At 47.1% G+C, this 14,866-nt stretch overlaps 1 protein-coding gene across 1 annotated transcript in view; it reads left to right on the plus strand.

Annotated features, from left to right (window-relative positions):
- The window catches only part of DOCK1 (dedicator of cytokinesis 1), a 435,479-nt gene that overhangs the window by 233,203 nt on the left and 187,410 nt on the right, over positions 1-14,866 (plus strand). Inside the window, exon 25 of the mRNA XM_029920619.1 lies at positions 9,510-9,611. Coding sequence (XP_029776479.1) covers positions 9,510-9,611 — 102 coding nt within the window. The remainder of the gene's footprint in view (positions 1-9,509; positions 9,612-14,866) is intronic.

Below are 14,866 nucleotides of genomic sequence, written 5' to 3' on the forward strand. Positions count from 1 at the left end.
AGGAAACTGAGGCTCAGCAAGGTGAAGTAGCCTGTTTTGCTCCATACAGTACTGATCTCAATTGGGTGATTATTCCAGAATGTCTGCCTCTAACACGTTTACTCCTAAACCCATTTTCTGTTATGTACCTGTATAACTTTTACCGTAACAAGAACGGCATTGTGAAATAACAAAAGGGAGCGTGAGCAATATGCAGATCCATATGTGGCAGGGAAACAGGATGCTTCTGCCCTTCCCTTTCCCTTTCACTGTAGACTACTTGTTAGGGGCCGATTCATACGCATGGGGCTCTGAATCAATTAGGCATTCTTACATTTAAGAAAAATGCATATGGCGGAGCTTTCTGTGCAAAAGTAATACCGCCCGCCCCCGCCAACTTAGTTATACTTTAGCTCCTCAAACATTTTCCTGAGTGAATATTCCTGGGTTTGGGTTGCATCCGGCTCTTTTCTTCCATCTCCCCTCTCCAAGCGTGTCTTGGAGACAGAGAGAGACAGCACGAGAAGGGGAGGGTCAGAGAGAGAGAGGGAGATACAGTTTCTGAAGCAGGCTCTAGGTTCTGAGCTAGCGGTCAGCATAGAGTCCGACGCGGGGCTCGAACCCACGAACCATGAGATCATGACATAAGGTGAAGCCAGATGCTTAACCAACTGAGCCACCCAGGCATCCCTGAATTTATCTTGAAATGAGAAAAGTAATAAACACAGTCCTCAATTTTACCATAGATTTTATTTTCGGGAAAGGGCCCCAAGTTCAAAGGATGTGAGTGAAAACTCATTTTCCCAAGAACCTTTGTTTTAACGATACTGTCTGACTTGGTCTTTCAATTATATCTTGTGCTTCATTAAATATTTAATTAACAACACATGAAATACCGTTACAAGGTACAGCAATGACTTGTGCCTCCCGATGTATTTTGCACGGCACACTTTTCCTTTCTTCATTTTACAACAGTGTTCCGTCTGCATTTTCAACCATTTTTTTCTTTTTAGTTCCTCTCCAAACCTGAAAGGGTGAGGACATTTCATATGACACGGATACACATAAGTGAGTAAATCAAAACAAAAAGATCTGTCATGCATCTGTCTCAAAAAGTCTAAGGAGAAAGAACAGCTTCACAAGGATCATAGAATTTGGAAGTGTTTTTCCGAATATGTTACTTTTACTTTAAATCCGAGTAGCACATGATTGCGTGAATGAGGGCACATCTTTTCCTTGACCTGAGAATGAGCTCTCCCAGCCCCACCCCCTCCATGAGCAATTCCCAGTGTGCTCTGCAGCTCTTCACTTACCTTTTCTCTTTAATGTTTAGAGTCATTGTTTTATCCTTCATGTTGTGAAATCTCATCATGGTAAGTCTTAGTCGTATTCGTGAATCAGTGCGTGCCATCTGAGAGAATTTATATCATGTAATTAATATCTATTTTTAAAAACTTTAGAAAAAATTTTTGTTTATTTTTTTGAGAGAGAGAGAGAGCGCGCACGAACAGGGGAGGGACATACACAGAGAGATACAGAATCCGAAGCAGGCTCTAGGCTGTCACCACAGAGCCCAATGCAGGGCTCAAACCCACAAACCATGAGATCGTGACCTGAGCCAAAGTTGGGTGCTGAACCGATTGAGCCACCCACAGACCTCTAATACTTTTAGCAGCTTTGTTGGGATACAATTCATATACCAAAAAATTCATCTATTTAAAGTGAACAATTTAAGTGTTTCATATAATCACAGAGGGGAGGGGCAGAGAGAGAAGGAGATACAGAACTGGAAGCAGGCTCCAGGCTCTGGCACAGAGCCTGTCGTGGGGCTCGAACCCACCAACCTTGAGATCATGACCTGAGCCGAAGTCGGAGGCTTAGCAGACTGAGCCACCCAGGCGCCCCCTCCCGTAGTCAATTTTCTAATACTGTCCTCATCCCCAAAAGAAGCCTGTACCCATGAGGACTCACTCCTCATCCACCCCCAGACTTCCAGCTCTTGCCAGTCACTCACGGATCTACTTTCTGCCTTTATGCATTTGCCTGTTCTGCACATTTTCTAGCAATGGAATCACGCAGTATGGGGTTATCTGCGAATGACTTGTCTGTTTCTACACAACAGGAGCCTGGGATTTTCATCAGGATTGCATGGAATGTGCAGATTAACTAGGGTGGTGCTGCCCATTAACTGCTGTTACTATCATACGTTATTAATTCTTCCAATCCATGAACATGGAGTATATTTCCATCAAGTGTCTTATTTATTGGTGCTTTTGTAAATAGAGTTATTTTCTCAACTTCATTTTTGGGTTGCTGGTATATATAGAAAAGCAGTTGATTTTTGTATTTTGGTCCTGTATCCTACAGTCAGCTGAACTCATTCTAATAGTTTTTATATGGATGTTCTATCATTTTATAAAATCAAATAGCTTTTGTCTTTCTATCTTCTGTGTTCCTTCTTTCTGGAATCCCTGTCTCTCTGATGTTGAATCTCGAATGGATTCTCTGGTGTTCTTATTCTGTGTGTGTGTGTGTGTGTTTGTGTGTGTGTGTGTGTGTGTGTGTGTCTTTTTTGTTCCACTTTCTGGAGGATTTTGTTAGCTTTACCTCCCCACACTTCAATGAAAATATTTATTTCTACAAAGATCGTTTGCATATTGCAGAATCCTTCCTTGGTCTTTGTTCCTTTTTATCACATTATGTTCTTGTTTTGTGGATATAATCTCCTGTCTACATGAGGGTAAATATTACAGGTCTTTGAATTCTCTTTTACATCCCGGATTCCCCCCTCTGTGGATTTGTTTCTGTTTGCTTTGGTTTCTCTTATTAATGCTTGATGGACTTTCCTCATGAGGCTGTACCGTCTTGATCAGACTTGATCGTGTGTCCACAGAGCTTGGAGGTAGAGCAAGACTACGTGGACTGAACCTCTATGGGCAGACAGTGGATATGCTCTCTTGGGCTGTTCAGTTTCTCCAGAGAGGATTCTTCTGGTCTTCCGTTGTATTTTGACATGGGGCTAAGACGGGAGGAAGTTAGTTTCACCCCCTCGCTGGTGTGTTGGCATCTGGGCAGAGTAGACAGTGGTTGCTCATCCTGAGATATTCTCAGTGGAGTGGGTCCTGCCTCCTTCTCTTCTGCTTTGTCAGGCACCCCCTCCTGCCCCATCACACAGAGAGTAAACATGTGATCCTTGCCCAGGAGTGAGTGGGTGCCTCCCAATGGTGGACGTGCTGGGAGGCGGCAGGCCACATGTTGAAGACATCAGTGCACTTGATTTCCACCTCATATGTAGCCTTGCCTCCTGAGTCTTCCCAGTGTTCTGTGCCAGGAATCAGCAGGTTCTCATTAGATGATCTCCCCCTTCCTGCATCCGGGGGACTAAGTAACCACTCACGCTTCCCTTGTCTGCTTCCAGAATTCTCTTGTCTTTACGTGTGTCTTTTCTCTCTTTGTTCATGTAGATTGTGAATTACAAGATGTTCTTCATTCAGTTGAATGCGAGGAAACAGGGGTGAATGCATGTGTTAGATGACTGCACTCATCCTGCGGATGCCTATACACACATCTTCACAGACCTCATCTCTACAAAGACTTTGGAGGAATCTTTGGGCCAGCGAGTGAGATTTTTGGGGCTCCTTATTTTTCTTTTTAAAGATTCCTCATGGCAAATAGAAGCCTTACACATTCTATTCGTGGCTTTCCCCTTTTTAAAACAGAAAAGTTTTGTGAATCCTAGGGCTTTCACCTTGACTGGACCAAGAACTCGTCCATTCACGTCTCACCTCCCTTTGAAATGGAGGACTGTGCTGTTACTTCCCTTTCTGGATATTTCTGGTGCCCGTATTGTTGCTTTACAGTATTGGTTCTTTGTCTAGAAGGCCCCTCAGAGTTAAAGGTGTTGGGAATTTGCCCAGCCCTACATCTACCCACCATTACTACGATTCTTGCCCAGTGTCACTGAGCAGTGGGTCATACATGTCATTGGGGGATTCCTTTTTCCTTAATCTTTAATGATGATTATGAGCTAGGTTTGTTTTCATCACGAGAGTTGAGAAACTTCAACAACTCAATAACAGTTTCTCTTCAGAGGACTCGACTCGGTGAAAACATGTTTAAAACTTTCAACAAGCGTTCCCTGGGGGTCATGAAGTGTGATCCCTGGTTTACGTGGAAGTCTCCAGTCACTCAGATCTGGAGCCTGCCCTCTGGACTCAGTGCTCCTGGGTCACTGTTCTCAGCTCTCATGGCATCTGTGAATTGGGGCTGTCCTCAAGTCCCTTGGCATTTAAAGCACTTTGGGGGCGCCTGGGTGGCTCCATCGGTTGAGCGTCCAGCTTCCACTCAGGTCATGATCTCATGGTTTGTGGGTTTGAGCCCCGTGTCAGGCTTTGTGCTGCCAGCTCAGAGCCTGGAGCCTGTCTTCGGATTGTGTGTCTTCCTCTCTCTTTGACCCTCCCCTGCTAGCACTGTCTTTCTAAGAAAAATAAAATAAAATAAAGCACATTGAGGAGAGTTACCATTTCTCCCTTTGCCGTGTGTCCCAGAGGGAAGAGATACCCTGTATGTCAAGTGTGAGCTCCAGGGTCCTGTGAACCATTTTTATCTGGTTGATGGAACCACCAAGAGCAATTTCATATCTTACCTTCAAGTCGGTGGCTAAGTCTGTCTTTGTTACGTAAAGAAGGCATACCTTTTCCCCTCCTCTGGGCCAGGCATTAAAACCTTGGGATTGTTCCTTTTAATTGATGCACTCGCCCTTTAGGCCTTAAGCTACACAGAGTTGGCAAAGATACTGTGTAAAATGTGGGTCTCAGCCTCAATTCCCATTCTCCAATATCTGTCCTTTTTTTTTTTTTTTTTTTTTAAATCCCTGGCCCCCATATCCGTCAGTGACATCGGACATCCACCCACCTGCTGCAGAATGTCCCCTCCTCCACCGCCAATGCCTTGTTCTGCCTGTGTTCTCTTCTCCCTGTTCCCTGTCCTACTGTCCACCTGCCTGGTGCACTGGGAGCCCAAGCAGATGTAACTGGAGCATTGAGGGTAGTTCTAGGAGGTCAGGGGCAAGTTCAGTCCAGGACTTGAGCCGTGCACGGCAGTAACCCCGACTGCATGGACAGGACTGCCTGAGGATAAGACTTCCGAGGATCGGGGAGCAGGAAACCCGGAACTCAGGGACAAGGTTGGTTCCTGCTGTCAGGTGACCTCTTCTTGCAGGACCATCTTCTAAGATATTCATATATATATTTCAGTCTACAAAGGTAATCTGGCTTTGCTCTCTGGCCCTCGAGGACTACCTGGTTTGTTTGATTGGTTTTCCTAGTTGTTCCTTAGATTTGGTTTCTCTCTTGTACTGTATTCCTTATATTGCTGAACTACTTATATGTAATTATCTCCAGGTTTGTTCCTCAAGCATCTTCTCATGTTATTAAAGTAGTTTGTATTTGCATAGTTAACGCCTAATGTTTTAGTGGTTGCATAACATTTCATGATCACACTATGGTGTGGCTGCCTGATGTTGCACATAGCGATACAGGAGTCCCAGTTCAGCCTGAGCTTCGGATGAACAAAAAGGGATCTTTATTAGTGTTAGCGTATGGATGTCCTAGGCAATATTTTCAGTGCAGTATCAGGGACCTGCTGTTTGCTGTTGTGTATGTGAGATTCAGATTACTCTGGGCAGCCTGTATTTCATCTTGCAATCCTACAACGTACCCTATTAACACAGTTTTCTTGTTGAACATGCAGATGTTTTCGGCAATGCAGCAGACATCTTTAGGCGTAAACGTTCATATTTTTGAATGGCTTCCTTTGGTGGATTGTTAGCAGTATCATTACCAAGGCGATGAGTGGTTTTTTTTCCCCAAGACTTTTCAAACCTATTGCCAAATCGCTTTTTGAAAAGGTTATAGCAATTTTTGCTCCCACCAGCAGTGCAGAAGAGTGCTCATTCCCTGCACTCTTGCTAACATTATCATCCTTTAAATATTTCTTTGCTAGTTTGGCAGGAAAATAATGATATGTCATCTTCATCTGTGATTACTAATAAAGTTCACATTTGTTGTTTCGTAGGCATTCTCTGTCCTGATTTTTAAGTTTTCTGCAACCGTATCCTGACTTCTCTGCCCCTACTTTGCATTGCTTTGAAGACTTAGGAATTGTGTCTTCTTTTTATTTATTTACTCATTTTTACCCCGCCGCTGGGGCTGGAACCTGGTCCCCAAGCTCAGGTTTCAGGATGCACTCTGCACAGTCACCACCGGCCTTCCCGCCAGCCCATCAATTGTGCAAAAGTTAAAGCTTCCTATGACTTCTCAGTGCATTTCAAATAAATCAATTAAAAGGCATAGAATAGTAATTTTCTTTCGAGCCTGCAGAGTAAAAGTTTTCTTTTCCTAGCTCCCTCCCATTTCTGCTTCTAGTTTCTGGCTGGGTTCAAATACAGCAGCTTCTGTAGCCACCCGCTGCGTCCAGCCCCAGAAGTCCGCCCTGCTACCGCAGGGGGCTCGCTGGGTTCGCAAGAGCAGTGGGGCTTCCCTGTTGCTGCTTTGAGTCCCTTTGGGAATACAGGTGCCCCCTGCATGGAACTCCATTCCATAGGCCACAGGGAATATTTCTCTGGATTTCAGCAGGCAGAGCACCCCGTTCCTATTGGGGTCCAATGCTTCAGCTTAGAGGAGAGCTGAATTAGCCAGATTTGTTTCCACTAAGAAAGTCTGAACAGGACAAATGCTCTAGAGCATTTCTGTAGGTGAAATAAAGAACACATCTGCACCCCCTGGCCTTTTGACCTCTGACTCACAGTGGAGCTCTGCCTCTGTCCCCTTCCCTGGGCACACTCCCAGTCAGTCGTCATCACTGTAGAATAAGAGGCTGCTGGCTTGCCTTCTGCATGACATTCTCATCCAAAGCAAGGTCTGCCCAACTGGCCATTTGCATGGTCTCAGGACTGGGTTCTGGAAATTGTTACCTTCTCATTTCCTCTTTCCTGCATCATGTCAGCTGCCCCAGCCTTGGCTCGGCACGACGGTTTCAGCATTACGCGGCAATCTGCTCCCTACGCTGAGCATCTCCGTGTCACCTGTCTGAGTGTCTGGCCAGACTCTGGACACACTGGTGTTTCTCCGCCATGCTGCCCGGCACGCGTGTGGTTGGCATTCTCACGGCAGCTCTGGGGTCCTGCTCTTCTTTCTACTTTTGGCTTGATATTTGAAGTTAAGTACAGAGGTTTACTGCCTCTAATTATGTACGTAGCTGGCTCTGTGATTTCCGAGGCTTCTAATGTGTAAGTCCCCATTGTTTAGCCGTTTGGACCTGCAGAAAATTAATTTGAGCCCCTGCCAAGTGCATGTTGGCCGATAGAGCCTCTTCTTGCTCTAGAAAAGCCCCATGTCTACCGAGGAAGAGGCCGGCCACAGATAGCCATGTCAGGGAGGAAAGTGGGGCATCGCGTGTGGCCACCTCTGCCTTTCTTCACCCTCCTGCAACTTTCTCGGATGCCTGTAGAAGTGTGGGCAGGCCAGCCTCCAGCTCACGTTGGCCATCGGCAGCCGCCTCAGATTTCTCTGAAAGAGAATTAAAATGTACACCTGGACATGAGGGAAGACATTAGCTCTGCTACTGAGTGCCCGCCTTGCAGCCCGCAGCACTGGGTTTACACCCACTTTCGCCATTTATTCATTTAGAGGGGAACACTGAGCCCTCTGTCTTGCTGCCTGTAAAGTGGGTCAAGAAGAGAATCTGTGGTGTGGTGGAACGGGTCTCAGCACGGCGCTTGACGCACGGTGGTCAGTCAGCACTTACTGGTACAAAGACCATCATCCAAAATGGCGTCTCCAAAGAGTATGGGAGCTACAAAGGTAGCTTCTCTTGAGCTCATGAGGATGCCAGATACTCCCAGATTTTAGAAGTGCATATTCGTAGACAGTTTGCCATTTCCCTAACCATCCCTCCCATGGAAAACAGGCGTTCTTCAGGTCTTTCTCTGAACCCCAACATGGAACCCAAACCTCAACAGTTCTCATCATTTGCAACGAATTTATGTGTCTATGCAAATGGAAGATATCATATTGTCATTCTTGTATTTGTTCAATTTGTGGATGCATCCTTTGAGGACTCATTTGGAAGCACGCATGTATCCTACAAAAACGAAATGGTTTGGGAGGAATACTGGACTGTGACATTTCACTGTAGATGCTGCATCCGATGCATACAGAGTGCATTTGGGTATTCGAGTAGATTGCTTGTAGAGGCGGAATTGGGGAAAGAACACAGTTTGGCAGCTCTTTTAAGAGGGCAAGACTGGGGTGTGTCTGAACCTATGTCTCATCCTGTCATTGGACCAGACTAGTACTGGCTGAATGAGAGAAAGTATGTGCTCTTTGTTTCTTAGAATGTCATTAGTTTTGTCATTCATTTTCGGGGGAAATCTAGAAAAGCAAGGAGGGTGTTGTGTGTGTTTTTTTTGTTTCAACTTTTTTTTTTTTTTAACATTCAGTTTTGAGAGACAGAGAGAGACAGTGTGATCAGGGGAGGGGCAGAGGGAGAGGGAGACACAGACTCCAAAGACAGGCTCCAGGCTCTGAGCTGTCAGCACAGAGCCCGACGCGGGGCTCGAATCCATGAACGGTGAGATCATGACCTGAGCCGAAGTCGGACGCTTAACCGACTGAGCCACGCAGGTGCCCCTCAAGGAAGGTTTTTAAGACGTCCTTGGCCGTGACCTCCCAGAGGGATAAATTACACCCAGTGACAACTGGACCACCTGGCCCTCCCCCCACCAAGCCCAGGCCCCTTCAGCGTGCACACCTGTGCGCATGCGCGCCCAGCACACACATACCAGCCACCTCTTCCTTCGCTGCTTAGCCTTGTTCTTTTCTCCAGGACTTGATTCTGTGTGTTGGTTTCTGTTTCCCCTCTTCCTCTTCCTTTTCTCCCAGCTCTGTCTGCCAGGAGAAGCCCTCCTCTCTCTCACTTTACATTCTGATGAGCCGGCGTGCCTCTTCACATTCTTCTTCTGGAAAAGAATTGGACCATAACTCATCGTGGAATCGGTGGTGATTGCCTCCAAATTGGCCCAGGGAACACGGGCAGATTTTGAAAAATAAAGGACCTCTCTCTGCACGGCCCAAGAGGAAGGGCTGCACTGTCATTTCGCCTGGTAATAGGAGCAGCGGCTTTCCTCGGAGCACAGGACAGAGGTGTCAGTGGATTCAATCCTGCCTTTAATTTTTGCATATTTAATGCAAAAATATTTAAAACTTGTTTTTCCAGCCTCGACAGCCATGTGTCAGGAAGCGTTTAGTGCAGTTATAGAGAAGGAAATAGGGCAAAAGCAAGATGGTGAGGTCGGAGGTGCCCGGTGCTCACAGGCTGGCCGGCCGGCAGGGGTGCCAGAGCTCACCAACCCCCCGCCCCTACTCTGCTGCTTCTCTGTGACAGTTTTGCCCCCAGACTCGTCGTCGATACCAACTTTCCCTGCTGTTCTCTAGAATGTTCTCTGACTGTGCCCTTTGATTCCTTTACAGGGCAGCTTTGTGGCTTGTATGACAGCTATTTTACGACAAATGGAAGATTATCATTACGCCCATTTGATCAAGACTTTTGGAAAAATGAGGACTGATGTTGTTGTAAGTGTAACCTTCACCTTTTTCATACAACCATGGGGGGGGGCAGCGTTTTAGGCAAAACACTGGTGTGAAGATTCCCGTCTTAAATGCAATTTTGCATGGAGACTGGGCTCCGATTGATTTGAGAAGCCATCTAGTAGTGTTTCACGGAAGTCATATCTCTAAGCAGATGGGGGGTCCCGACCCACGGGTTTGTTTCTCGTGCTGAACTGGGGAGGGATTCAGCATGTCAGCCCAGAAAGAGCTTTCTTGTCTGATGGGTTCCTTCTCCTGTGCTCAGGGATCACTAAAGATGTGGAGGTGTCCCCAAGAGAGTATTCCAGTAAGTTCTGTTCACCTGTTGACTGACTTCTCTATAGCAGAAGCCGGAAAGTCTTTTCAGCTTTAAATTATAGTCTGGTATTAATCAGTTCCAATCCTGGGGGCTCATCAGCATTTCTCCCAATAATTCTCTAGTCATCCTCAATATAACTATGATACCGCTTAATTTGGAGACGCCTACTAGAGGGGAAGTTAACACTTAGGAACTGCTCCTGCTGACCTGAGATCCCACGGCCATACGGCAGATGCTTCTGCAAATCTGCACCTGAACTTGTTGGCAGAGATCCTGGTTAGCTTTGACCTCACCTCTGGAGTCTAGTAACACAGGTTTCATTCTGGGGACCCCTGGGCTCCTATAGGGCACGGCAGACGCTACTGGTGCCTCCAGGACAAGGTCGATTAGGCACACCGCTAAACCTCCCTTTCTAAGGGAAAGGTAGAAGAATGCATTTAGTGGTTATTTTCAAAGGATTATTTACAGTAAAAAATGTTCTTATTAGCTGTTGCCATTGTGAGTGTGTGCATGCGTGTGTGCACGTGGATGCACCTCTGTGTGTGTGCGTGTGCACACATGCACATGTGTGTATTATTTCTAAGGAGACAAATGAATCCATACCTTAAAATCATAGCAGATTTCCTTAAACAGAAAGCGAATGAGCAAGAATGTATGTGTGTACGTGTGTGTCTGGGTGTTCAGTTCTTTCTAAAAAGATGAACATGCAGTTTAAAACATTTTTTATGTTTTTTTTATTTATTATTGAGAGAGAGAGAGAGAGAGAGAGAGAGAGAGAGAGAGAGCATAAGTGGGGGAGGGGCAGAGAGAGAGGGAAACACAGAACCCGAAGCAGCTCCAGTCTCTGAGCTGTCAGCACGGAACCTAATGCAGGGCTCAAACCCACGAACTGTGAGATTGTGACCTGAGCCAAAGTCGGCTGCTTAATAACCATCGGAGCCCCCAGGAACCCCTTCACATGCAGTTTGAACTAGGGGTCTGCTCGTGCAGAGATCTGTGTTACGTTTATATCCCGCCATTGTGGAGCAGTTACGCACAGAGAAATCACACCGATAGGTGCGACGCTCCATGTCCCCGGTGAATCGTTGCCGGGTCCCTCGGTCCCGTTTGGGTCAGTGGAGGGATAGCTGTAGCTGAAACTCCCTGAACCTTTTCCTAGCTCGCCTTCCAAACTGAGGAAAAGGGATTTCTGAGTGAGAAGTATCACCCATCCTGAGTAATTAGGATCCAATTAATAATTGGTCCTTTATCAGAAGAGTCCTATCATCAAAATCCACACTTGCAAATCGTTAAACATATTTCATCTCAGCTATAAAGAGGTGCTCCTGGTAGAGAACCTTTAGTGCATTGTGAAAAGTGATGTTACAATATGGTTTTTAGAAATGACTATAATTTGCTGAATTCGGAGCGAGTGCCCTCTCTCCTTGCTCGGAGCAGACGATCAGACCCTTACTCCATGTTGTGGCCCCGATTTCCCCCGGGATTTTTTTTCCCCTTAGACACAGCAGTTCAGAAAATCAATTATTTGCAGACGATTTGATTTCCGTTATCAAATGGCATTTGTGGTTTGGATATCAGGGATTCATATTGTGAGGATGGTCGACCTGTTTTATTGCCGTTAATCTGTCGGAACCTTTGTAAGATGTGTTCCTATCCATTAACTACACATAGGAAGTATTTGACTGTTTTTCTACTCTGACAACCACTCATAAATGTAAGAGATCATTTTGTGCTAAATAACTGAAAGTTCGTTAGTGCTGCAATCGGAAAATAGCCTTGACCGTTTTTTCAAGACTACTTCCTTACAACAAGTGCTGCTTCAGGTTTTCACATTGAGCCCTTTTGGGTTGGATGAGTGATTCCATAGAAAATTGCAATTACTATCAGACCAAACTTGCGTGCCTCAGAGCTGTTCATTTTACCGTCTCTCCAATGGCTTCTTGGACCCCAAGACAGTGCAAGGCTGAAGCACAGCATGAGGCAGATAGACTGATCCAGAAGGAAAAGGACCGACACGTTCAGTTCCAAACTGTCTCGCAACAGCGATCTCTGTAGCCAGGTGAGCCTCCCAGGACCGCAGTGGAGGCGCCGGGCCGCGCAGCGCACTGCCAGCTGCTCCGTGTCCAGTGGCAGAATCAGGAACGCCGGGAGAGAGCTCGCGCAGTGTCCACAGGAAGGTCAGAGGTGTGCGGAGTGCCCCGGCCCTGGCAGGGAAGGGAGCCGTGTTGGTGATTGTCCCAGATTTCCCAGGGGCTGGCCTTTACGACATGTCCGTGAGTGACCGCATGGGCAGTGTGGCGTATCTGAGGATGGTTCGGGAAGAAGTGACGCCTGCTGCTTAAATGTCGCGCTAACGCAGAACCCGAGTGCTGTGGCCCCCTCGCCCTCACCTGGGACTCGTGGCAGCCGCGTGTCCCTGAGCAGCCCCACCTGTCCCCGTGGCCTCTCCCCTTCCAGGTTCTTTTTTCTAAATTTTTTTAAATGTTTATTTATTTTTGAGAGAGAGAGAGACAGAGACAGAGCGTGAGCAGAGGAAGGGGCAGAAAGAGAGGGAGACACAGAATCTGAAGCAGGCTCCAGGCTCTGAGCTGTCAGCAGAGAGCCCGATGTGGGGCTCAAACCCACGAACTGAGATCATGGCCTGAGTCAAAATTGACATTCAAAAACTCAGCCACCAGGGCGGCCCTCCACGTCTAGGGTCTAACCTAAAGAAGCCGAGTCAGCATTCCCGTGAGCAAGCAGGTCACTCTCTCTGGAATGGCCTCCCCTTGTTTCTGTCCGTCCCACCCCTTCCGGGGACCCTGACCTAACACCTGCCCTGGTCTTACCAGCTGGACACACGCCCTTTGCTCTTTCCTCCTTCCCTGGTCTGTCCCACTTGACCATCAGCCTGTACCGAGGTGGCCCTGATATCTCACACTGGTTGTAGTGAGTGAGGATGCTATGAAAGCAAGGACATTAGAGGTGACTGTCCACATCCAGGAAACATCTGGCTATTGGGTGAGCTTTGAGCTCCGTGTGAAATAGCCACCACGGGGTGAACCGCAGCCTGTGTGGATGACATCCTGCATGGGAGGAGAGGCCTCGTGTTGAACACGTTTCTCTACTTCTTGTGACCATTTCCTCGGAGATAAAGCTCTAATGCAGGTCCTCTTCCCTGGATGGTGAGTCTGGGGGGTACAGAGCCCTTTCAGAGTGGATTCACTCAGGAGCTATTTATTGGGCATTAACTTTGTGTTTGCACAGTAGAGGAATTCATGGGCAAAGCAGACAGCTTCTGCGCTCATGGCCCTCCAGTTTGGTGGAGAAAATCACAGACATTCTTTCCGGCCAACTTCAGTTACCCAGGCTGGAAAGTCATGGTCCTTGTGAAGTAGCCAGACTGGAGTGGGCTGGGTGGTCAGGAAGGCTCCCTTACCTAGGAGAGGACTGTGGGGTATTGAAGAAAAGAAGGAACAGCCATGTCGTTGGGGGTGGGGTGCCTCATGTACAGGGGCCTGTGTTGGGAGAAGGCTCTCGATGGGGGACAGCAGTACCAGGGCTGAGATGAGCCTGGACAAGGCTGGGATGTCAAACCTCATGGACCCCAGAGGCCAAGCTGAGAAACTCTATATTCTTTGCTTGTGTGTTTTTAACTTTCTCCATCATTTGTTTGCTATTTTTCTCAGAATTGTTTTAAAAATATTTCTTAAAACATTCATTTATTATTATTATTTTTGAGTAAACTTTTTGGGACAATGGTAAAGTCACACACGGCAGTAACAAGTAACACAGAGGGGTCTGTGTACGCCACACCCACTTTCCCCGCTGGTGTAACGTCTTGCCGAACTGTAGCACCGAGTCAAGACCAATTCCGGCATTGATGGGGTCCATGGCTCTCATGCGTGTTCCCCCAGTTTCACTTGGACTCTTTCCCCTATCCATCATGAAAAACTTCAGAGAAGCTGAAAGAATGGCACAGCGACAATTACTCTCCCTAATACCCAAATCCCTTAGTGGTGAGCACCGAGCAATGTTGCCTCCACTGTGTCACCCACTGTGCAGCCAAACCCCGTATGTGTGTGCAAACCACGCCTCTCCCCCGGGCCTTTAGCAGACCTCGCTCAGGAATGGAGACCTTCTCCAGTGGCCTCACTGCCTTTCCAGAACAGAGCAACCATGCCCTCATCGATACCACCGGCATTCAGATTTTCTCAGTTCTTTCCAGCCTTTCTTGTCTTTCCCCAGGGGCTTCCGCAAATCAGGACCCAGCCCACATTCACTCATTACATGTGGTGGTGCCTCCTTCATCTCTCTTTTTTCTAGAACAGGTGCCTCACCTTGGTTTTTTTCTTTCCCTGCACTGCTTTGGAAGGCCTTTCCATGCCTCCATATGTCCTGCAAACTGGAAGGTTGGCCTAAAATTCAAGTTCATCCTTTTGGCAAGGGTGCTTCAGAGGTGGTGTTCAGTGCTCTTTGATGTTGTGCCCACTGGGAGGCTGGGGATGCCAAGCTGACCATTACTGATGAGAAGTTTGATTGCTTGGTTGACAGCAGGTAACAGCCTGATCTCCTCGTTGTGAAGATACGTACCCTGTTACAATTAGCATGTGATCCTTGGATGATACCTCAGCATCCACAAAACGTTGGCAGATATCCAATCCCCTGACCGTTCTTCGCCTGATGAGTTTAGCATCTGTCAAGGGTCCTTCTCTGAAATAGTTATTTCTTTGGCATAGCAGACTTCCTTACTTCTGGGAGTCGCTGCATTTTGGCTTTAATCTAAGAACATTGGGAACCCCCTGACGATGTGGCTAAATGGGAGGCTGGGAAGTGTTGGTGCCTTGACCAGATTCCCAAGTTGAGAAGGTCATTCTTGGTCAAGGGTGGGGATCCAGAGGGACAACAGTGGACAGGGGTAGATAGGCTAGGACTCCCCGTG

Source organism: Suricata suricatta, chromosome 2 (genome assembly GCF_006229205.1).
Source record: "Suricata suricatta isolate VVHF042 chromosome 2, meerkat_22Aug2017_6uvM2_HiC, whole genome shotgun sequence".
NCBI lineage: Eukaryota > Metazoa > Chordata > Mammalia > Carnivora > Herpestidae > Suricata > Suricata suricatta.